This window comes from Athene noctua, chromosome 6 (assembly GCF_965140245.1).
Source record: "Athene noctua chromosome 6, bAthNoc1.hap1.1, whole genome shotgun sequence".
Taxonomy (NCBI): domain Eukaryota; kingdom Metazoa; phylum Chordata; class Aves; order Strigiformes; family Strigidae; genus Athene; species Athene noctua.
The window spans coordinates 44,615,411-44,637,758 of NC_134042.1; the positions used below are offsets into that span (position 1 = coordinate 44,615,411).

The 22,348-nt window shown below is 45.3% G+C and overlaps 1 protein-coding gene across 6 annotated transcripts in view; it reads left to right on the forward strand.

Annotated features, from left to right (window-relative positions):
- SYT16 (synaptotagmin 16) overlaps positions 1 to 9,874 on the forward strand; it is a 79,446-nt gene extending 69,572 nt beyond the window's left edge. For all 6 annotated transcript variants that reach the window (XM_074908831.1, XM_074908835.1, XM_074908836.1 and 3 more), the window contains one exon: positions 6,578 to 9,874. In XM_074908831.1, the coding sequence (XP_074764932.1) occupies positions 6,578 to 6,891 (314 nt within the window). In that variant the 3' untranslated portion in view covers positions 6,892 to 9,874. The remainder of the gene's footprint in view (positions 1 to 6,577) is intronic.
- The last annotated feature ends 12,474 nt before the right edge of the window (positions 9,875 to 22,348 follow it).

The window sequence follows — 22,348 nt, forward strand, 5'->3', positions numbered from 1 at the left end:
GGAGTGTTGGAGACAATCAGGGGTATGGGAACAGCTTCCACTGAGCAGCAGCTGAATATAGACTGTGCCTCCTACGATGCTATGACAAAGTGAGATGGGGAATGATTTCAGAGAGGTCTATGAAATCATAAGTGTTGTTGAGAAAAGAAATTGGCAGCAGTTATTCATTGTCTCTCCCGATACAAAACCAAAGGATCGTAAAATGAAGCGAGGAGGTGGCGGGTCCTGAAGAGGAGACTGCTTTTCACTTAGGCTGTCTAGTTCTTCACTACAGAACATCATGGATGCTAGAAGCCTACTTGAGTTTGGGATAGCACAGCACAAGTTCATGAAGAAATATCCACTGGGGACCATTAAATACAAAGACAGTGCCTCTGTCTGAGAAATTTCTTGAGTCACAAATTGCTGGAGACTGGGAGAGTATTTGGGAGAGAGTCAGCATAAGCCATATTTGCCATAATGTTATAGATTTACTAAGGCACGTGGTATTGGGTACTGTTGGGTGGATGGACTGGCTTGGTACAGCTCTTCCCACCACATGTGAGATCTGGGAGTGATTAGGCTCAGAAAAGCGTGTCACAGAATAATGGACTTTCAATCAGTGATTGTGGGATTTTGTGGGGATGTTCCATGATAACTAGACAACCAGTGAGAGCATGCCGTTATCCAGAAATGTTTTCAATAGTTTTATATTTCTAAAAGATCTATGAAAAGTATAATCCATGTTAAACTTGCTAGGTGTAAAAATTAAGATATTTCTGAGGCAGAGGAGTGAATTTGAAGTGGAATATATGGTGATGAATCTCCCACTTCCAAAACAAGCAGAAGCCAAAGCCATTGTTTCCAGAGTAGAACTCTCCTAATTCCAAATTTCAGTTGGAGCTCAATGCATACTGCAAATCTGCAGTGACTCTACAGAACAGTGTTTGCAGGAGATCTGATGACAAGCTCTATAATAAAGCCCATGCCTGTGGGCACTGCTGCTGGAGGTGAGAAAAGCCAGGCTTAAGCATCGCTTATATCATACTGCTGCCATTGTGGAGAAGGTGTGTATTCATGCTTTCTGATACACTCTCAGTTAAAGTTCCCACTCCTTTTCTGAGGCAGCAGCAATACATAAAGACCAATGTATTTGTGGAAAGTGTTGAAATGTCCTTATTAGAGGAGAATCACTTTGTGCATCTGGAGAGGTGTCTGTGTTCTGCTTTAGTTGTGTAAACCCGGACTAAAGCTGCACCTCCTCAGAGCTGGAGAGTACAAGCTGGTGGTAAGCTGGCTTCACAGTCTGACATCTGTCCTAGGTGAGGGCTGATGCTGTAAAATGGAGTGAACATGGGGTGTTGTGGCAGCAGAGGAGAATCACCAAGGAACTGAGCTTGGAGGCCCTCTGGAAGCAACTTTCCTTCCCGAGAGACCTGCGCATTGTGTCCAGGGTGCCCTCATCTCCTGCCTCTCTGCCGCCAGTCCTTGCATGAAACAAGTCACTGATGCTGGCAATTCCCTCCCCTCAGGCCAGACAGTGCTTCCTGGAGCAGTGCACTCCTTTCTGCTGTATTGTAAATTGAAGGCACTGTCCTCTGATGACTCACATGATGTGAAGATTGCCAGATCCCAGCCTCTCCCTTGGGTGAGAGCTGCCAGCCACGAGAGAGGGGACTTGAGCAGCAGAGACTTGGTGGAACAGGGGGAGAAAATTTGGCTCCTCAGCAATGTAGTAGGCAGCTCTCAGCTCTTGTACGATTTAAAGAGAAGGCCACAGGCTGCCTCTGGCCTAATCCAGATTTTCGCAATGTGGAGTTGGGAATAAAAGCTTGGGTGTAATTCTCCTCCCTGCTCTTTTCCCAATCCAGGTGCAGTGAGACTGGTTCAGTGTGTTTCTGCCCCACTGCTGATTTAATGGGGAGGTGAAGCTGTGACTAATGGTCTTCTGGGTCTCAGACGGAGGCCTCGCGTTGAGCTGCGATGTACAGAGTGGCACAGAGTTGAGCTCTGGGGCTGCTTTGCCATGCAATGCTGCCATTTATTATGTAGGCTAAGAGCGTGGGCATGCCAGCTGGGTGAAATTAAGCTCTAGGCCCAAGGCTTTATTTTACTGCGGCTGTTATTAGTCTGGATTGCAGCATGCTGACATGGTTATACTGCTTTTGGAAATGAGCTAGCTTGCCTGGAGCGCGGGTGGGAAAGTCCGTATGGCACTCTGTTGTACCCTTCAGTCCACAGACCTGAGGGGTCAGGAGTCTTTGGTTGTTTATTCCCTTTCTAAATATAAATTCAAGCAGGGGGCTAGATGCTTTTGTATTTGCAGTGTTTTCATTCGCAGGTCAGCTTTATTAATAATGGTGGTGCTTAGGGTAAATGCAAGCAGAATGTATGCTATGGTCCCTGCTCTAAAAACAGGAATGTATAAATTATAGTTGATTATTCCCCTGGGTTGTTATTATCAGTTAGTTCCCTTAGAAGGATGATGACAGAAATGGGTCATTAGAAGAACTGCAGATAAACTGATTGCCTTTGCAGATAAGCTCTCAAGAGGTGTGTTATGGTTGGGGCAGTGTTGATGGAGACAGAGCAGTCTGCATAAGAAGAGGTTTGGCCAAACCTCTGGAATAAGATTATGCAGCACCAGCCCAAAATATGTATGGTTTCTTGCAGCATTCCTTGATTTAGTGTTTTTTCACTCTGGTATTAAATGCAGAGGTGTTGATATTTTATGTATACGTGAACATTGCTCAGTCCACTCATACCAGAGATGAAAGATGAGTTTAGATTAAAGATGATCTGTAGCAAGAACTTCTGTTCCAAAGCTTATATGGAAAGGAGAATCTGGTGGATGCGGTGCTAAAATTGGTCTCAGCAAAATTAGACTTTGTTCTTGCTTCTTCACAGACTTTTGTATAACTGTGGGCAAGCTGCAGTTTGACACCCGCAGATATTAAGAGGTTTTGCTCTTCATGTCAGTGAGATAGGTGCCTAAATAGAAGGTGAACAATTATAAAGAATATAAGCCTTAATCTCTCCTCCTTTTGTGCTTGACAGAGGTGGCATGAAAGTAAATACACTGAAGAGTGTAGAGTGCTGAGATACCACAGTAATGAGGCCATTACTGAATCTGAGCATGTAATTAGATGGAAAATGTTTGCCTTCATAATGAATAGATGCTCTCACACATATTCTTCAGTAAATTTTCAAGTTCATCCTTGCTGTAGTTCCACTAATTTCACTGTGTATCCAGAGATGGATTTTCTTTGTCGAAGCCAACCAGAGGAGAGAGCTTTCCATCTCAGAGGACCCAACTGGACCACAAGGAGAACTAGAAAGTGTTTCCTGATAAGACACCTAAAAAGATGCTGCAAGGAGCACAATGCAGTAAGGGCAAACCACAATCTTAAAATGTAGTTAGTGAAACAGAATAACAGCTCAGCCTCATACGTACCAGTTCTGCAAAGCAAATTTCAGATGCTAAATATATTATCCACACCTACTCTTTTATTTCTGTGCAGGCAAGCTTGATTCTTTTGGCTGGTAAAATACACTCAGTGGAATAAATTTGAGAAGAATTAGCAGCCTGCTTTAGTTGTCACTTGCACTGGGTTTGTGCCTGTGTTTACATGTGTATGAGTAGGGCTCCTGGTATTAGCTCTGCCCTGAGCATAGTCTCCTTCCAGCCTGCAGAATCCCCACCAGCCTTGGTACTCTATAGACAAGGTCTTGGTGCAAGATAAATAGCAGATCTGATGTGTATTAAAGAAAAAGCCTAATTTTCTGACTTTGATCTCTGTTGGGTTTAAGTCATTGGTTGTGCAATGCTTGGTTTTCTTTGAAGCCAGATACATTACTCCCCACTTGCAAAAGTTGAGTCCTCAGTCAGGGATGTGACATCCTAGAGTAGATGACTACAAGAGACTCATCCATTCATTGCCTGGAAAATTAACTGGGACATCCTGAAACAGCATCATATGAAGTGTTTAACTGTGGCACTTGCTTTAGTGTTAAAACCTAAATCGTCTGTAATGGTAGCATTGTCTACTAGATCGCTGCTGAATTATGCCATGTGCTTCTTTGGTGGCACTGACTATAAATTGGTTGACACCTTTGGGGACTGCTCAAATGAATGTACCTGCTGTTAGGTGTGATGTATCCCACTTGAGCTGCCAATACTGGTGGCAGTCAGAAGGAAGGATAATAGGAAGGTTTACTGAGAGGAAAATCTAGACTTCTCCCCCATCTTCTCAGAAAAAGAGATACAGGCATGTGTGGATGACCTTTCTCTCAAGTAGCATGGGAATATAAACTAAAAAAGTACTTAATCTGCTGTTAGTTATGCTGTACCGTGCCATGCTCAGGTGGGATAGCAGTGAGGATGTTTGTAACAAACCCTGACTGCGTACTGCTTCTCTGCTCTGCCCATACCCTGCCCCAACACAGTCAGGAAAACCCTCCCAGGAGCTGCCAAGGGGTCCAGGGGCAGAAACTTTCCAGTGCTGCTCCATGCTCCAAATACCTTCACCCTCAGCACAGCAGTTCTCAGAGGATAGTGGGGAAAACGATATGACACCAAGGACATATTTAGAGAAAAATGGAGGTATTGGGCCAGGAGCAAATAGAGAAGGTTCATCTCCATGAATTCCTAGGTCTCAGCAATCAACTGTCTCACGTGTCAGCAGAAATGAGTCCCTTCAGCTTTTTGCCTGTAAATGGAATAGGCTTGGAAGGTGTACAGAAATTATGTAGAAGATGTAAGCGTTCAATTTGAAAGAAAGAAAAATTTTAAAATTCAAACAGGGAATTGTACTAATTAGCTGTTTGTTTGTATATAAAAACCAGCCTGGTGGAGATTTTACTCTATTTTGAAATCCCCTCCTCACCAAAAAAAATAAAAAAAAAAAAGGTGAATACATTAAAAAAAGCCATAAAACCCCTATTGCCTGCTTATCTTTATTTCCAGGGAGTTTCCTGCAGCCTCCAAGCAGCAGCCTTCCACATGAGGAATGCTTCAGTGCACATTCTGCTTTGTCAGTGCAAAGCAAAGTGACATCTCGACGAGTACTGCAAGAGGTTGTGTCTGGTGGTTACCTTGCATGGTTTCACCTTGAATCGAGATAGAGGAGAGAGTCCTGTCTTGTGCTTTGTGTTTCTGATGGGTCTGAAGTTGTTACAGTCCATCAGCATCACTAACATTGAATATTACTGTGGGAATTAGTCCACCTTTTGATAAAGCAGTTTTTTCCTTCCCAGATACAATCAGGAAACTATTTCATGTCAGAGCTCTGCTTTTCTGTCTAACGAGTAGGTCTGTGTTGGCAAGATCTGCTTCATCTCCAGTGTTATGCTGGGAGCCAAGCTGGCACCCCCAGCTAATGATTGGACTGAACTTTCCCCATGGTAACTTGATAGCTGTACAGCTGTGCAGGCTCACAATTTGCTCCTCGATTGTCAGTCTCCTGACAGCTTTTTCAGTGGAACAGTTTGAGAGGAGTGGAAAGCCCTGCTTTGGAGACACAGAAGTGTTTTCACACCTGAAGTGTAATTTCACACCTTGTGTTGCTCAGTAGATAAGTGCATAAAATAGCACATCAAACGGGAACAGAAGAGGGTAGACATGCTGTAGACAAGAGACGGAGGCTTGTTATTTATTTCCTATCTTCAGCGCACTCTGAAATAATACTCACTTGCAGAAACCTAGGCACAGATTTTGAAGGGGTCAGGAGGGGACTTTTCTAACCAAGTGATCTGTTACTGTCACGTGCAGAGCGAGGTGAAAACTTTGAGTTGGGTCTGTGGAGCTTTGGGACCACAGAGCTCTGCCTAGAGACCACAATATTAATGACCCCATAACAGAGGTGAACAAATTAATACAGGAGATGGCAAGAGTTTTAAGGGTGAATTTGTGGGAACACTGACTTGGACCATCCCTTCCCTGTATCTACTAAGCATTTTTACTCCTTGTATTGTCTTAAATAGTGAATAAAATTGACCTTGAGTCCACCAAAAAAGTAAGACGAGAATTTTGAAAAAGCCTTGAAACTGTCATGTGAGATCAAATCATTTCACTGTCTATGTACGTTTCCTTTCCTTCTGCTTCAGTACCCTTTTTGTTTGCTATCTCAAATAATAGGTCGTAGAGGCATTCTTCCAATGGAGAGTGATGGAGAGCCAAGTGCAGCCAAGGGAAGCCTTGGTACAACAGCACCAATGAAGCTTTATTGTGAGGGAGAAGAAGGGAAGGTGGAGATGTGGAGAATCCATAGAGATGCTCATAGTTGCAGTTAGTATTAGATATGTTTGCTAGGCTTGAGAAACAAATTTCCTGCTCTTTCCAAGAGAGTAGGGCTGAAACATGCATCAGTTTCGTTCCTTTTTCTCCCTAGCTGAATATGAGGAAATCCAAGAGGTGCTTTCACCTGCTGCTTCTCCTACTATGGATTTTACTAAGGAGACAGTCCAGCCCTCATCTGTTACTCACTGCAGACAAAGCTGCTCTACTTGGAGGGGTTTTTTGGGTGTTTTTTGACCACTTAGGGCTTTCGTTTAGTCTTGTCACTGTGCCAAACGTATTATTTCCTCTTTTTTGTCCCAGACACCTATGGAAAGCTCTGCCTGCTGAACTCTGTGGGTCAGGAGATGTCTCGCTGCAAGACCTCCATCCGCCGAGGACAACCCAACCCTGTCTACAAGGAAACTTTCATCTTCCAGGTTGCCCTCTTCCAGCTCTCTGATGTCACACTAATGATCTCCATATACAACAAACGCAGCATGAAGCGCAAAGAGATGATCGGCTGGATTTCTATGGGTCAGAACAGCAGCGGAGAGGAAGAGCAGAGTCATTGGCAGGAAATGAAGGAGTCGAAAGGGACACAGGTCTGCAGGTGGCACACGCTACTGGAGTCCTAGGGTTACCGTGGCAGCCTGCGGGTTGTGGAACTATGGGCTGTCTTCCCTTGTCCTCAGTCAGCAGAAAGCAGCTATCCGATGGCAAGCGCCATGCTCTGAGGGGTCACGTACACTTTAACTTGACTTTTCAGTGTCAGCAGTCACGGGTATTAAAGGTGGCAAGGCCTGTGAAGCAAGTTTAGTTCTTGTCTTTCCAGGTTGTCCTGCATCTTTTACATCCAAATAATAAATCCTAGGAAGAAACAGTGGGAATACCTACAATACCCTTTCCTTGGTCATTGTCTTGCTCATTTTGGCATAGGCTTCATCATGACAGACATTTTGATACTGTTTTCTTCTGGGATAAACTCTCTCTTCCCTTCCTCCCCTTATTTATATTAATGAAGTTTGCAAATATTCTTCACACGCAGATAGCTCACAGAAAGGCTAACCTGCATGCAGATCACGTTCTTTCCCTTTTATTATTGTGTTTCTAAGTCCTAGAAATAAGCATTTGATACCACTGCAGACTGGATGATATATTTTTCAGCAGCATGGGAAAGCACTCTTGAATTCTGTCAACTTTTAAGTGCCTAGACATTACTACTGTTTTCCTGTACAAAAAATTGATATTAGGACTAAACACTACCAGTATTTTTAATTAGGCATCCTGTGCATCCTTGTTAGCCTGCATTGCCATAGGTTTGCACGAGAGATAACTAGCATCACTTTTATATTGCAATTATAGAATGCATGTTTAGATGCTTACTTGAAGTTCATGGCTTCTGTCATCATGAATACCAAAAAAGACCAGAACAAGCTGCACATCCACCTTTGTGCCTGAATCACTCTACTGCATCACTGTTTTGCCCATGTGTTACTTTGTTTTTTTAAAAGTAAGGTTCATTCAGGAAAGCATTTCTGTGAGCATTACACAGGAAGGCTTTAGATCCATGATTTCTCTGTGATTCAGTTAAGCACAATTCAGTTTGCTGAGGGCTATTCTTCAAATGTGCTATTCAGTAATATCTTCTTGGGATATGAAAGGGGACTGGTTTTGGCGCACTGAGCAGTAGAGGATGCCAGATCATGTCACCTCATTTTTGGGGTGAACTCTCCTGAAGGCAAGGAATAGCATCTGGGGGACCTTCTAGAGGGGCTGCTGGCTCTGCTGAACTAACACCAGCGAAAAGTATTACGCTTCCTGCCTCTAACTGAAAACACTGCAAGGAGCAAGCTTGCTGGATGAGGCGATGACACTTTTATGTAGTTACTTTTCAGATGATATTTTCATTTTCCATTTTAATCTTTTTTCCCGTCTCTGCGAGTTGAAGTTGTGGAGACAATGGCTAGGGGACGTGTCTTAGTCTGCTACTTGATTACTGAAAGTTTAGTGGTTGTTAGCTGTTGTGATGCTGTGTGCAGAGGTTGTTCATCCCCTAGTGTAGTGATGGTGTGTAGGCAGTAAGGTGCTGAGATCTTCAAATCCTATCAGCTGCCCAGTCTCCTGTTCTCTGTGCTCTCTAGGAGAGGACTGGCATTTCTCCAGTCCTGCTGATAGCAAGACACAGGAAATATTTTGCTGAAAAGGTTTGTCTCATTTACTGAGACTTGACACCAAATTCTGCCTCATACTGCACCACGGCTGTCTCCTTCCCTTCAATGGTGCTGTGCAAATCTAACCAGTGCAAATTTTGGCACTGGCTATTTGACCAAAATTGAGCCTCGGTGCTGGTTTGCATCATGTCCAGGCTAGCCAGACCCTGCAGGGCAGTGGTGTGATACACACAGGTTATCACTTGGTGTCCTATGCACAGGCTTTGTCTGTCCTCATGAGGCAGACAGAATAGTCTGCATGTAGACGAACTTCTGGTATAGGTGAGACAAATTATTCTACAGACCATGGTTTTATATATTCTTACCACTTACCTGTCTGAGCATCATTTTTCTGGTAAGACTCGTGGGTATGCTATGCAGGAGGGTTGTCCTCCACTGCCTAGACAAGCTGGCATAATATCTGCTTTGCACTACTGGGGCTTTGTAGGATCTAACCCAAAATACAGCTCAGCAAGCAAATACATTTTTGACTGCACTGTTAATGCTGTTATATTACCAATGTGAGAGAAAATGAGTGGTAACCAGCAGAATAGAAACGTTTTTTTATCATGTACTTTTCTTCTGGAAAAAAAAAGTAGAGGAAACAGTCCAATTCAAAAAGTGCATTTGCTGATTTTAGTTGTTTTCCAATCTGCATCTTTTTTTCTGAACTGCGTAAAATGTGTATACAAGTGTTTATAAGTAATCTTATTATCTGGGATGTGTATGTATAATAAACTTACTGAGATTCTCTTCATGACTTCTTGACCTTTTAAAGTGTTGCTTATGCTTAATGATTAGCTAAGGGAAAAGTTTAAGTTGATAATATGTTTCAGCAGTGAACTGGAGATAACTCAGATTTATAAATAACAGTGTGATTGAAAAACATTCTTGGAAAAGGTAATTTTAAAAAGCAGTGAAGTAAACTGATTTTGGACTTCCATGCCGTTTTCATGTCAAGATCTTTTCTGACGATCCAGTGTTAAGAGAGTTGAGTATTGGGAGTATTGGAAGTCCAAAGAAAGCAAGTGAAAATAGGTTACTTAGTGTAAATTAATATCTGAGCACATGTTAAAACTTTGCTCTCAGATGGAAGCAGGTTGCTGCATTTGGCCTGATGTTTCACCAGAAAAAAATGACGGGAAGGGAAAAGGGATGAGGTAAGGGGAGCACTCTTTTATTGGAGCTGTGGCTAAACCTGTTGTCACGTCCACATCGAGCAGTACATTTGTGAGGTTCATTAAATTCAGAAGCAATGAAGGAATTTAGGAATCTTGGGATGAACACATTGCTGGGAGTGCTCATGCTCGCTCACTCTTTCGGGGAATTTTTGTTGCTTTTGCAGTTTATTTTTCTTTTTGGTATTGAGGGTCTGTGAACTGAAGGCTTTGTAGCAGCTCCCCTGTATTCCAGAGCTCCCATAATTCTTCCCATTGACAGATTGAATTAGTCATTGCTAATATTGATACAGGCTGGGCTTGTGCTCACGGTCTTTCTTATGCAAATACCACTGCCCTTTCAATCTCTGCTTTAACCCCTTGTTTCCTTTAGAAATGGCTGAAAAGACTGAATTTCCAGAAAGATTTCCATTCCTTGGGAGCCTTGACTTGCAGTTGGCTTTGAGTTGGCAGTGGTTGGTAGACCTGGGACCCTGCACTCCACTGACCTCCACCCACATGGATGCTGATGCTGGTGACTGATCTCTCCTTCTGTGGGGTTCCAAGAGGGGGAAAGAGCTGTGGGATGTTCAGTGAGCAGGAAAGTAATGGCTGACCTGGTTCTGGGAATGCTTGGGCTCTTGCAAGTCCAGATTATGGATGTTTCCGAATATACTCATGTTTTCTAACAATTCATCCCCTTTTGACACCACTGTCTGGAATCCCCTTGTAGCTTACTTGAATTTTGAAAAAAGCCTGAAAATCCACAAAACCATTGTGTGAGAAGGAACTGACTGCACTGGCATTAGCCCAGAATGTTGTGGGCAAGTGCTCTGGATGCATCTCTATCTTTAACAGTGTCATTCAGCTAATTGCAGTCTGTTCCTTCCTTGGTGTCTCTCCAGCCAGCACGCCCCTGTCCTGCTAGGTTCTGTGCTGTTGTTTTATTTTTTGTTTTTAATGTGTATTGACAACAGAGCAGAATGATCTCACCACGTTTATATTCCCTGTAATAATGCTGACTTTCAACTGATGCCCACAGAAATGAGTACCTCTTTTAGCCCACTGAGCTACAGCTATAGCTTACTGAAGTGCCCATTTGTAAAGGCTTTAGTCTGCTACGTCGTTTGATTTGTTTGGGTTTCCTTTTTACCTGTGTCTTTAATTACCTGAACCCTGCGGTGGGCTGCTCGCTCCTGTCGCTCTGGCTTGTCTGTGTTTCCCTTGCAGGGTAATAAGAGTTGTGCACCTCCTGGGGCACACAGACAATACCTGAATGTATTTTTAGCGGCTGAAGATCCTGATAAGTTATTTGGTGCTTTACATAGTCGACTGATCTTCAGTCATGAATGTCTTTAGATGTTCTTGGACACACAGAACCAAAGGCTGCCAGCTGCTATTGATCATTTCTTCAGCATAAAGCCTAAGGTGGCAGCTTGGCAGAGGAGCAGGCATTTCCTCTGGTGGCAGTTCATTTTCTCCTTCAGTTGAAGCTGGCGGTGACCTTGGAGCTAGTGTGCCTGTAGAGCTTTCTTTCCACTCCCATATTTATCATCATCTTTAATCTGTATGATCGCTGCACTTCATCTCTCTGCCTCTCAGCTGCCTTCTGCCCTTCAGCACAAAAGGTGGACAGAAAGGCTGAGCAAAGAATATGGCCTTCCCTATCGCATTATTCCCAGGCTGAAGGGGAGCTGACTCCTGCAGGGGTCATCTTAAAGTTATGATGCTTATTACCAAGACCTTGCCTCCCTGATCTCTAGTCCACTTGTGGACTTTGAAGCTTGTTGGTTGGGCTGTGTTACTTTAGTAATTACATAGTGATATCGTTCACCTCAATGTGGACTGAGTTAATGACAGAGGAAACAACCTGTTCTGTATTTGCTTTCTTCTTTTTCTTTTTTTTTTTTTTTTTCATAAGCATCGTGTTCTGTAAAAGGACAACAGAGCCTGAAGGAATTAGTATGCAGGAGCATCAGCTTTCTGTTTAAAATGTACTAAGTGTGATGTTTGCAACTATGGTTTAATGGAAAAAAACCCAACAGCCAGGGTTTGTAGAAGAGCTCACATTTGAATGAGGCAGGTTTTTCTCTTCAGCGTGCGCTACCCCAGCAAATACGTTCTCATACCCCAGGCAGTGATGCTGGCTCCCGACTGATCTGCTTCTGTGATAAAAGCAGCCAGAAGCTGACAGATCCTAAAGCTTGGAAAGACATACAGGATAATTCAACATAACTGGTTTGGGTGTTTATTTGGAATCTGGTGCAGCTTTAACAAGCTGTCATGAAAGAAATGAAAACCCCAAGCAGTGGCCGGGAAGGTGGTGGGGAGGGAAGGCTCTCAGTGTGCTTGTGCTGCTGGAGGGCTGGGAGTTTACTCACTCTGTACTCCAGAAAGCAGCACAGCTGGGCTGCAGTGGCATCAAGCCTGAGCTGAAACCCAGTGTCTCTGCATGATTCCTTAGCTTCAGATCTGCTGAAGGCATACAGATTTTTTCTTTTCCTTTTTTTTTTTTTTTTTTTTTTTTTCAGTGCAGAGTGAGCTCGTGTCTTCCTGCAGCCTACGCTGTAGGCCTTAAGAAATGAATGTGTAAATATTTTGTCTCTCACAGCAGCCCAAGGTCATCTTTCTGGAACAGCAAACAGGCACAGAATCCAAAGAAGATCAGTCTGTCATGTGAGTAAGGTTAGCATCTGCACTTACAAATGACAAAGGCTATTAATCCTCATGCTGTAATCCCCAAGCTGTTTGCCAGCTGGCAGCAGGAAGATGTTCCCGCTCAACCCACACAGCTATCCATGTTTTTTCACCTTTATGAAGCAGATATAGGTCAATACTGTAGCTTGGATAAAGAACTTGGTAGATACCATTCATCTCTCCTAGCGTTACGATCCCTCTCTCCTCCACACAAGCCATCTGTACAAATGAGGGTGTAAGAGGAGAGCTGCAGGCTGGGCTCTCCCTGTGCTGCTCCCCCAAAATAGAAGGCTGAAGGTGAGATTTCCAGATTTCCCCCCCCCCCCCGCTCCTGAATTTGTCATGGCAGGATGAATTTTGAGATCTTGCTGCAGAGCTGAACAGCCTGGGCAAAGCTATGTCACTAGTCAGGTCTTTATACACAGAGCTGGGAAAACCCAGTGCTTGTAGAAAGCAGATAAAAGTCCTGTGTTGAGAATTTTTTGATCCTAATTTGGGGTCTTGCATGGGTTTTGGGTATTGCCCATCACAGGGACATAAAATCCTGAATCCTGTGAGGTACCACTCAGAAGCAGAAGAAAACCGGCCACTTGGCAGCAATGCAGGCAGGCTGTGATAAACTGTATGATCCTGCACAACAAAAAACTCTACGATCACCATGTTGCATCCAGTGAGCATTAGCCAGCAGAGGTTGGAAAAAGTTCAAGAGACCCAAAAGCCAGATGAGAGCTATGAAACTCCTTTCAGACTTGTTAGTTGTTCATCTCTTTAGAAAATTGGAAAGCCAATTGTCGGGTTTTACTTAACAAAAGTGGTTTAACAGAACTCACAGCTCCTTGGGCAGCTGCAGGTGCAAGGAAGTGAGGACATCACCTCTTGGCTCTTGTGTTTCCTCACAGATGTAAATGGGTGACCATTGAATAGATACCAGATACTCTGAAGGTGTCTATCCCCTGTAATGTCATAGCCAGTGTGGGCTGATCTCATTGAGTAACAAGAGACAAAAAGCTGATCTTGGCCAAGGGCGAAGAACGAGAAGGATTCAGGATTCAGACAAAAGCTATATTCTTTCCTGACTCCCACAACCATTAATTAGCCTTGACCTCCGGGGAAGGCATTTTATTGTGCCAAATACTTCCCTCTCCCTTAATTTCTCAGATTTAGGAGAACATTGCAAATTTCTCTCTTCATTGGCAGCTGGGAAAAATCATACAATTTTGCCAGCTTTCCTTATCCCTGTTGTGTCTTGTTAACAGTTTCCAGGTGCTTTTTATTCACACCGTCTCCACCATCACACCTCCTACTCTCTCATTAATGTCTACAGAGGTCTGCTCCAAGTCAGGTCCATGCCTGGTAGCAATATTTTAGGTTCATGGTGCTCAGGATAAAACCTATCCTCCAATCTCTTGCTGTCACTACATGGCACCTCAAGCACAAATTTTTCAGTGAAACTGGTACCACACCTCTCCCGTAGTCCTCTGCTGACATTGCTGAGTTTTTTGTCTTGCTGTGCTGTATTCTCAGCTGTAGCTTCATTGACTTTTTCCCAGCAGAGGGTTTTGTTTGTCAAGAAGAGTAAATGAAGTAATCATTTGGTAGACTTAGCATTTAAATACTGCATGGCATTTATATGTGTGTATATAAAAATGTTTTTTGTGGTAGAGTGCCCCAAGGCATGAAGCACATCTCAAAGTATATTTGACTGTTGATTTAAATATACTGTATATAATAAGTTATTTTTAGTGCGTATTGGCGTCTTTCTATATTGGAAATATATTCTATATGGGGTGCGTTGCCGCAGGACAGAGTTGTGAGCCCACTTACTGCATCTGCCTCCTGGCATTTAGTAGAATAATCCACCCTTAAGGCTTTTCCTTTCGTTGCTGTCATACCCTCAGCGCAGACCATGGGCAGGTACCAAGCCAGTTGGTATTCTGAGTAATTCAGCCCTGTGGCTGAGGGTCCATCAAGAGTAATAAAAATCTCAGTTCTGCTTTCCCAGCCTGAGATGTACAAGCACAAAATTTAGCTATAAATCAATCACTTTAATAACAATGAAGACAAATTAATAAAAGGGCCAGGTCCCTAACTTCTGTTGGTGCAAAAGCAAGGCTTCTAGAGCTTGAATTTATTGCTGAATTATTTTTATGGTAAAAAGAGAATTATTCATACTGTGAAGGTTATAAGAAACAAATTCATATACCCTTTTCACTTCTGTAAAGTTCAAAGATTTGCACTGAAAATTGTACCTTCAATCTAGTTAATAAATGGCTGATATTGACTGGTGAGGCCACTGGAATGGTATGAGCATCATTTCACTTGCACTGGGTGTGATTGAAAGAGATATCTGAAGTGCAAAACTGTGATAAAAAAGATGAAAAATACGATGAAAAGATGTTTGGATATTCAACAGGAAGAGTGGTACGGTTTTATTCTTAGCTTTTCATGTACTTGACAATGAAACATTTTTATTCTACTTAAGTGCTAACGTGCATGATCATACAATATATTGCCTCTTGCTAATTATATGCTGCGTTAGGAATACTAATGTCTAGATGATATCTGACTGGAAAAAAAAGCATTAAACCCAGCTTCTGCAGAATTCTGAGCTGAAATTATACACACACATACAACCATCCACACCTTAGAAACAGTCTTATTTTGTTATGGTGAACGCTGTTGTTGCAGGTTTTTATCAATAAAATAGAAGCAGATGGCTCATGTAGACATGCAAAACTGGCGTATCTTCCTTTTTGTTCATATTGTGGCAGAACCAAGTAAATATGCATCTAGGAGAGGTGGACGTGTTTTGTTCAGAACAAAGATGCAGGTGTCCAGTGCATAATGCATAACTGGGAGGAATGGGAGATATCCCCCCTGCCGTGGTCCCCCTCTCCAACCACACGGACAGAGGGGCCCTGTGGCAGCAGGCAGAGGCTGCTGGGGGGCTCTGGGGGACTGGCGAGGTTCCCATGCCGCGCTGTGACTTGGCCTCCCTCCTGTATATATCCGCCTTCCAGCCAGCTCTACGTGGGGATGGAAAAGTGGTGGCTCTGCGTTCGGTCTGCTGTTCCCCCATCTCTCACCCAGCCCCTGGCAGGAGTTGGGGGAGCAGCCCCTTGTACCCAACTCTGTGGTGGTCCCCCAGCCATCGTTTCTCCTGTACGCCCATGGATGTGTTGGTACCTGCACCAGGGCACATGTGGGTCAGTGTCACCAATGTATCTCCTGCATGAGGAAACCAGCTTTGTTGGCATCCTGACCCTGTGTACAGGACACGGAGGGATGCCCCTGTAGCTGTTGGGGTGGCCACAGGTTGAGCGTGTCTTGCTTTCGAAGCAGGGGTGAGAGCTCAGGTGTTGGGCTGGGGAGTTGACATTAGGCTGACGGGAGGCCAGGCACATCACCGCAGCAGTGAGGGTATGTCTTTATCTGCTGGCCACTTACGCTTGCATGTACCTTTGGCCATGATGTATTTGTGTGTGTGGTATACTTCTGCCAGGTTGCAGTTGTAATCTATGCCTACATTAAGACAGAGAAAGACAGAAGCTAAAAAAAATTCCCAAAATGGTGATTTTGAACTGGGGGTAGTTTGTTCCTCTCAGAATAGCAGTGCCATTTTTGAGGGAGACATGAGAAACCACGATTTCTGAATCCCTGCTGGCATCCGCAGGGCTGGCTTTCCAGGACCAGCCCAGAAATAGAGTTTCTTTTTCTGGTGACGGTTGGTAGCTTCAGTCCCTGGAAGCCTCAGCAACAGCAGCTGATACAAGCTGCGCCGGGGTACACGGAAAACCCAGCTTCATCTGAAAGACAGTGGGGAAATGGGGCGTGCTGGGAGGCTCAGAGAGACACAGCGTTTCGAAAAAACTCACCCGCCTTAGTGCAAATTGGTGATGAAATATGTGTTTTTCTAAGGACTAACGTTGGTGGGGTGACCAGGCTCAGCTGAGAGGGGTGGGGGTGGGAAAGTGCTGGTGAAGTTTTACAATTTTGGAGACCTTGGAAGCCGGGCTGGCTGCAGAGGGAGGCTGGGGGTTTGCTCTGGGTTGCAGTCAGCCCCGCGGGAGCTCCTCTGAGCGCAGAGAGGGATCTGCAGGACCAGGCACCGTCTGCAAGTTGCTCTGGGGTTTGGGACCTCGAGGGGGTGCTGCTGCCAGGGCAATGACAGGGTCCGAGTTGGTACCAGAGCAGCGCGTTCCTGGCCTGATTATTCGTAACACTATTTCACCCCATGCATTTTTCTGAAAAGCACTTAAAATTCACCCTGCCCATCAACTGGCTTCAATTCTCCCACCAACTCCACCCTATTTCTCCCATGTAAACCCAACACTGAGGAGTACTGGCAATTACTCTGAAGGACTTGGGCACCACTGGGAACACCGCGCTCACTTCGCTGTTCCCGCAGCCCCAGTGTCCGTGTGGGAATGTCCTCAGCCACTGTGTGGTGACAAAGGAACTGGCAGTCTTGTCACAATGGGTGAGTTTTCTCAGGCTGATCACCAGCACGGGGCTAACCAGAGTGGGGTTTGTTTTATTGCTCCGGGCAGATTTGCCTGTGTCTCCGTGCAGGCTTGGCACATGCTACGGTGAAGCTGCTGGCACTGAACTTGGGGAGAGCAGGGAATGGGCCATATGTCTTGGTGCCAAGATTTAGTCAGCTTGGCCTGAATGAGGCCACCCATAAAATCAGTGGTAAAATACTTGGGCTTTCTATGTGCTTGGAGTACAATGCTGCTGTGCAAACACGACGGTGGACTTAGCAATCCACTTGTTACTGCTCTTGCTGGGATGCTTGCTGTACAGCAAAGCACACGTGGTCTTGCTGGGCTCCCCTGGGGCTCTCGGCTGTTTTTTGTTTTATTGTTCTGATTATCCTGTTCTGCCTCCAGCTGCATTTTAATTCCCTGCTCAGAGCAGCTTCATTCCTTGGCAAAGCACCGAGTATTGTTTTGCCAAGATGTTCCTGATGTCATCCTCATTTTGACCAGTTGGAAAAGTCACATTTTTAATGTCGGGAAACTAAGTTTTGAATTTCAGCGAAAGAGTGATATCATTTTTCATGAGAGGGTGAAAGCATTCCCACTTCTCAGTCAGCTCAGTTGAGGCTAAAGAAGCTGAGCTGTCTGCCATCTGTCTCCTCAAGTCTCTCCCCCACCATCATAATTTTTGAACAGGTTGGCCAATTTCAATCACATTTGAACGAAGTGTAAGTGTCTCAAAGACAATTATGCTTCTACAAATTTTGTCACCTGGCAGAGGATCATTTACAGAGAAGCAGAAGTAAGTTTGATGACCAAGGGTCAGTCAGCTGATCCATCATGATGGTGTGCAGCTCCAGACTAGTGACAGCATGTGCTGCCTCTTGTGCTGTCTCTGGTTGAGTTGGAGGTGTCCCAGGGGACGTGGTGGGATTTGGGGGGTGGTGGTGGTGGTGAGGATGGAGGGGATAAGCAGTACAAATATGTAGGAAAACGGGCTTCATTAGCTCTGCTCTTCCCCAGCTTGTTTCCGAAGTTTTCTGAAGGTTTTTTAAGTATAAAAAGATCAGAAAAACTTAAATTTAAAAATACCAACAAATTTTCTTGCACAATGAATTGGAAGATAGAGCAGAAAAATAGAGTCCTAGTACAGGAAAAACAGAAAGAACACATCTTTTACTAGGAAATGCAAAGGCTGCATTTACATGAAGGCAGGATTAGCCTCCCAGGTCATCTGGTCCCTCTGAGGTTGGCCAGCCATTGGGAGGCATGAACAGGGGCCAAAAACTGGAGCTACTTGTCTCTGTTTGCTGTGGCAAGCCAAGGATTGGAAAAGTCTTCGGGGGTTGTTGTCTGTCAGAGGCAACTGAGTGTGCCAGGCCAGGGATAAAAACTGGTCCAGGATGTAACTCCTTGCATCTGAAACTGCTCAGTGTTTCAGGTACAAATGCTAAACATTTCAGATAGATTTTATCTTTCGAAAATACCTTCTGCATGCTGTATTTAGAAAAACAGCACGTGTGTAGGTATATGCTGCCTGGGAGGATTGGTGCTTTTATATACACATCTTCTGAATGTTTGGTGCTTAAATTCAAAAGGGCACATTCATTTAATTCCTTTTTCTTTAACAGTTGGCTTGAGGAGATGTAGCTGCCTTGAAATGAAGGAACTGATTTTTTCTAATTCTGTGAGGCAGTTAAAGTAAAGTAAATGCTAATGTTCTGGGGTTTTATATTCCCAATTGCTCTAAACCATTTAAAAACATATATTTATTATAGCACTGACTATGCTAGGCAATCTTGCTTTCAAAAGACTGGGGAAAAAAAAAAAAAAAAGGCAAAAAGCTACTCTTCTATTGTCTGCCTGTCCAGGTGTTATCTTGTGCAGTACACATTTAAAGTCTTATCTTTTAAAATAATATCACTGTCAATAGAGACTTTGGTCCCAGTTCATGTTTCTGTTTAATTTCTATTGCATTAAAACATCGTGCGCTTTAGCTGGGCAGTGATTCCTGACCAGGCATCCCTGGCAGAGGGGAAAGCTCCTCTTCAGATGAGGAGGGAAGGTGATCTCTTGTGCCCCCATGGCAAGAGGAAGGGGATGGGATGGAGTATCCGATGTTCATCTTGATGGAGGTGGCTTTCAGCTAGCAGGGCAATGTTGGTTTATACTGGCTGGGGATCTGTTTCCCTGCACTCTCTGCCCCCTCAGAAAGGGGACAAAGGAAAACAGCCAGACTTTTGGATAGTGGAAGAATTTGCTCTGGGCAGATCAGAGGAGAAGTGCTTCTTAGAGCTAGCTGAGGAAAGATTAACTGACCTTTTTGCTGTAAATTATTGCCAGCTAATAAGTCCTGCTTACGAGCTGACAGGAGAGGAGAAGATGTGTCTTTGCAGCAGAAATTGTGTTGAATGTTAAAAAAAAAAATACAATCAATTTCAGGAAGACTGGAGTAAGTAAGCCTGTCGCTCATTCAGCTCTCAGACGCAGAGTAGGTGCTTCTGTGTTTTCCTTTTCTAGCTCTGCTTACAGAAGTGATATTACTGAATTAATTATGACATCTTTGTGAAGAGATGAAGAATCGCTCAAGTCCTCTATTCAGCAGCAGAGAAATGTCAGATTCATCTCACAGTAAATTTAAAATTACACGAACCTGAACTATCGCTACTGGCAGCATAATAATAAGGCAGGTAATCAAAATCAATTAAATTCCAGTGCCTTCCTATTGTCCTTGAAAATTCAAATTTGAAATTAGTTTGAGTTCATTTGACTTCTTAATAAAAGAAGCAGAGCTTCAGAGATAATTTGAACTAAGTATATGGCCGTGACTGATCTTTTCTCACACTGCAAAGACCAGAGGAGCTGTCTGCGTGCACGTGTGTGTCAGTGCATGCTGAGCGCCGAGTACAGCCAGGTACTCAAAGTCAGTGGAGTGACTGGTTTGAGGCTGCTGTGCTGACGTATGTTAGCTGGGACTCAGGCCTGCCAAGACTCGATTTGTTAAAATCTGGATGAGGTATTGATCGAGTGAATGCCAAATGGAGTGTGCCTCCATTCCCATTGTGTTAGAGGGAAGAGGACTAAGCCTGGCGTGTGCTGCTCTTCAGGACCTGCACAGAGACCCTGGAGAAACCAGAGGGAGGAGGGTTCCGTGTGTCCTACCAGCAATGACATGCCCAGCTACAACGTGTGTGAGGCACCCATCTTCCAGATCACAAGAGAACAGGGGATTGCCCAGGAGCTTCAAATGCTGCCAAAATGAATGTGTCCCCATAGCACCTTGCCTTGGTTTTGGCACTGGCTGAGCGTTTGAGTCACCTTCAGTAGTAGGATAGGATAGCCCCAAGTCTAGAAGTGGCACACTTCCTCCAGAGAAGACCCCTACACATAGCCGACTGGAGAAACTGTTTTTTAAAAAAATACACCGCTTTTTTTTTTTTTAAATCTTGTATTTGCCAGTATCTACCTGTAGAGTTAGGAACTCTGGGAAAGGGATTTCCTCTTTTCATGCACACTCCCTTACACAAGTAAGATTTCACATAGTCCTTCTAAACTTTTTCTGAGCCTTGCTGGTAGACCCTTGGTCATGAGGGTAGGCTGAGTCTGATGTTCCACCTCTTGCCAGAAGGAGGGTGCTCAGTAGTAAAATCCCCCTGTCTGGCTGAGATGCAGGAGCTGCCCCACCCCACAGTGACCTGCTATGTTGTTTGGGAGGAGGTTTGAGTTGTTTCACTGTGCAGCTTCTATTCCTGCAGCAATCCCAATTGGGATTTCAGTGTGCTGTGGTGCCTCTTTGGGGTCACAGGTTATGTGTCAGAGTGAGGCCCAGGGTACTGTGGTGGAGCATCCACAAGGCTCAGGGAAAAAGCAGTGTGCTAAGGTCTGGTGGTGGGGATGGAAGAAGGAGGGAGCAGCCTAAGTCGGGAGGGAAGAGGAGAGTGCCCCAGAGAGAAAAGAGCTCGGCTCTCAGCTTTTACTGCCAGCAGTCCCAAATTGGACTCACCACTCCCCCCAGCCTTTCCAGGTACCGTTTTTCCCCCTCTTGCCTTGAAGCGGGCAGAGCTCTCACCCTCAGCCCCTGCTGCATCGGGCACCCGGCACCCCTGCAGCAGCCGATCCGCTCCCTACATCCTTCAGACAGCCCTGACGGGGGGTTTTATGTCCGTCCCCGCCGCGGGCCGAGGCTCGGATCAGGGCTGCCCTTCCCTAGCTCTGGCCTTCCACATCCCCATCCCCTGCCGCGACGCCCCAGGCAGCTCCTCACCGCCTGTACAGCTCTGAGCCGCGGCATCTGCTCCAACCTCCGGCTCACCGGGCAGCCCGGCGTCCTGCCCGCCCCGTCCCTCCCGTCCCGTCCCGTCCCGCCGCGGAGCATCCCGGTGGCGGCATCTCCTCCTCCTTCCCTCCCTCCCTCCCCTCCTTCCATCCCTCCCCACGGCCTCAAGTCGCGCCAGTGATGGAGAGAGCGTCACCGTCTCCTAGCAAAGCTCCTAGCAACGCTCCTAGCAACCGGGCAACATCTGCTCCCGCTGGACCAATCCGCGCCGGGAACATCTGGGCACCCACCTCCGCGGGCTGCGGCCGGGAGGTGATGCGCTCCTCAGTGGCTGCAGGGACCCGCAGGAGCTGCCACCGCCGCCGTCACCTCCACCGCCACCTCCACCGCGACTACCGCCTCCAGGAGCAGCGGGCGGCTCCGGGCAGCGAGGGAAGGACGGGGAGCAGCCCTCCCTCCGGAGCCGGGGCTCGCTGGGTGAGTGCCATTGAGCTAGCGGCGTCCGCGGACAGCGAGCCGTGGGGTTGTCCGTGGCGAGCCGGCGTGGGGGGCTCTGCGGGCGCCCAAAGGGCTTTAGCAGGTGGCTGTTGGCGTGGAGTAAGTTTTGTGTTTGTTTGCGAGCTCTCGGCTTTGCTGCATCGTGGAAGAGGGCAAAGAGCGGAGAGGGCGGCTCGCCGCTCGTCCTGCGGTCTAGGGGCTGTGGGCAGAGGTGCCTGCTGCTCTGCCGGGCTCTAGCACGCTCTGTGAAGAGTCATTTTAATCAGTCATCTTTTTACGGTGAAAGCTGAACTCTGAAAAGTGACCACAGCTACTCTTCCATTGCCTGTTAATGAACTATCATCCTCTGGGATGAGACAACTATCTAAATATAGATGTCTTAGAGCTGCGAGACATGAATACACACACATACATGCTCTCTGTTTCTTTCTCTCTTGCAGGTTTTAGACTTTTTTCTTTTTTTTTTTTTTTCATTCATGTACATAAGAAGTGTGAGTGTCTCTGCACAGACATGTAAAAGTGCAGAGTTTGGGTATGCACATGCATATCTGTGATCATTTTTCCCCAGGAGTGGGAAATATTCTTACTACAGCGTGCCAAATACTCCCTCCAGAAGGCAAGGCATCAGCTGGGTGCTGCTGCATCTACTTGCAGCCTAGAAACTGTACCATATGTAAGGCAAATATGGAAACGTGCACGCTGCGATAATTCTGTTAAATAAAAATGGTAATCTGACTTTTCCCAGACCTGTATTACTCTGCAGGCAGTGTGGG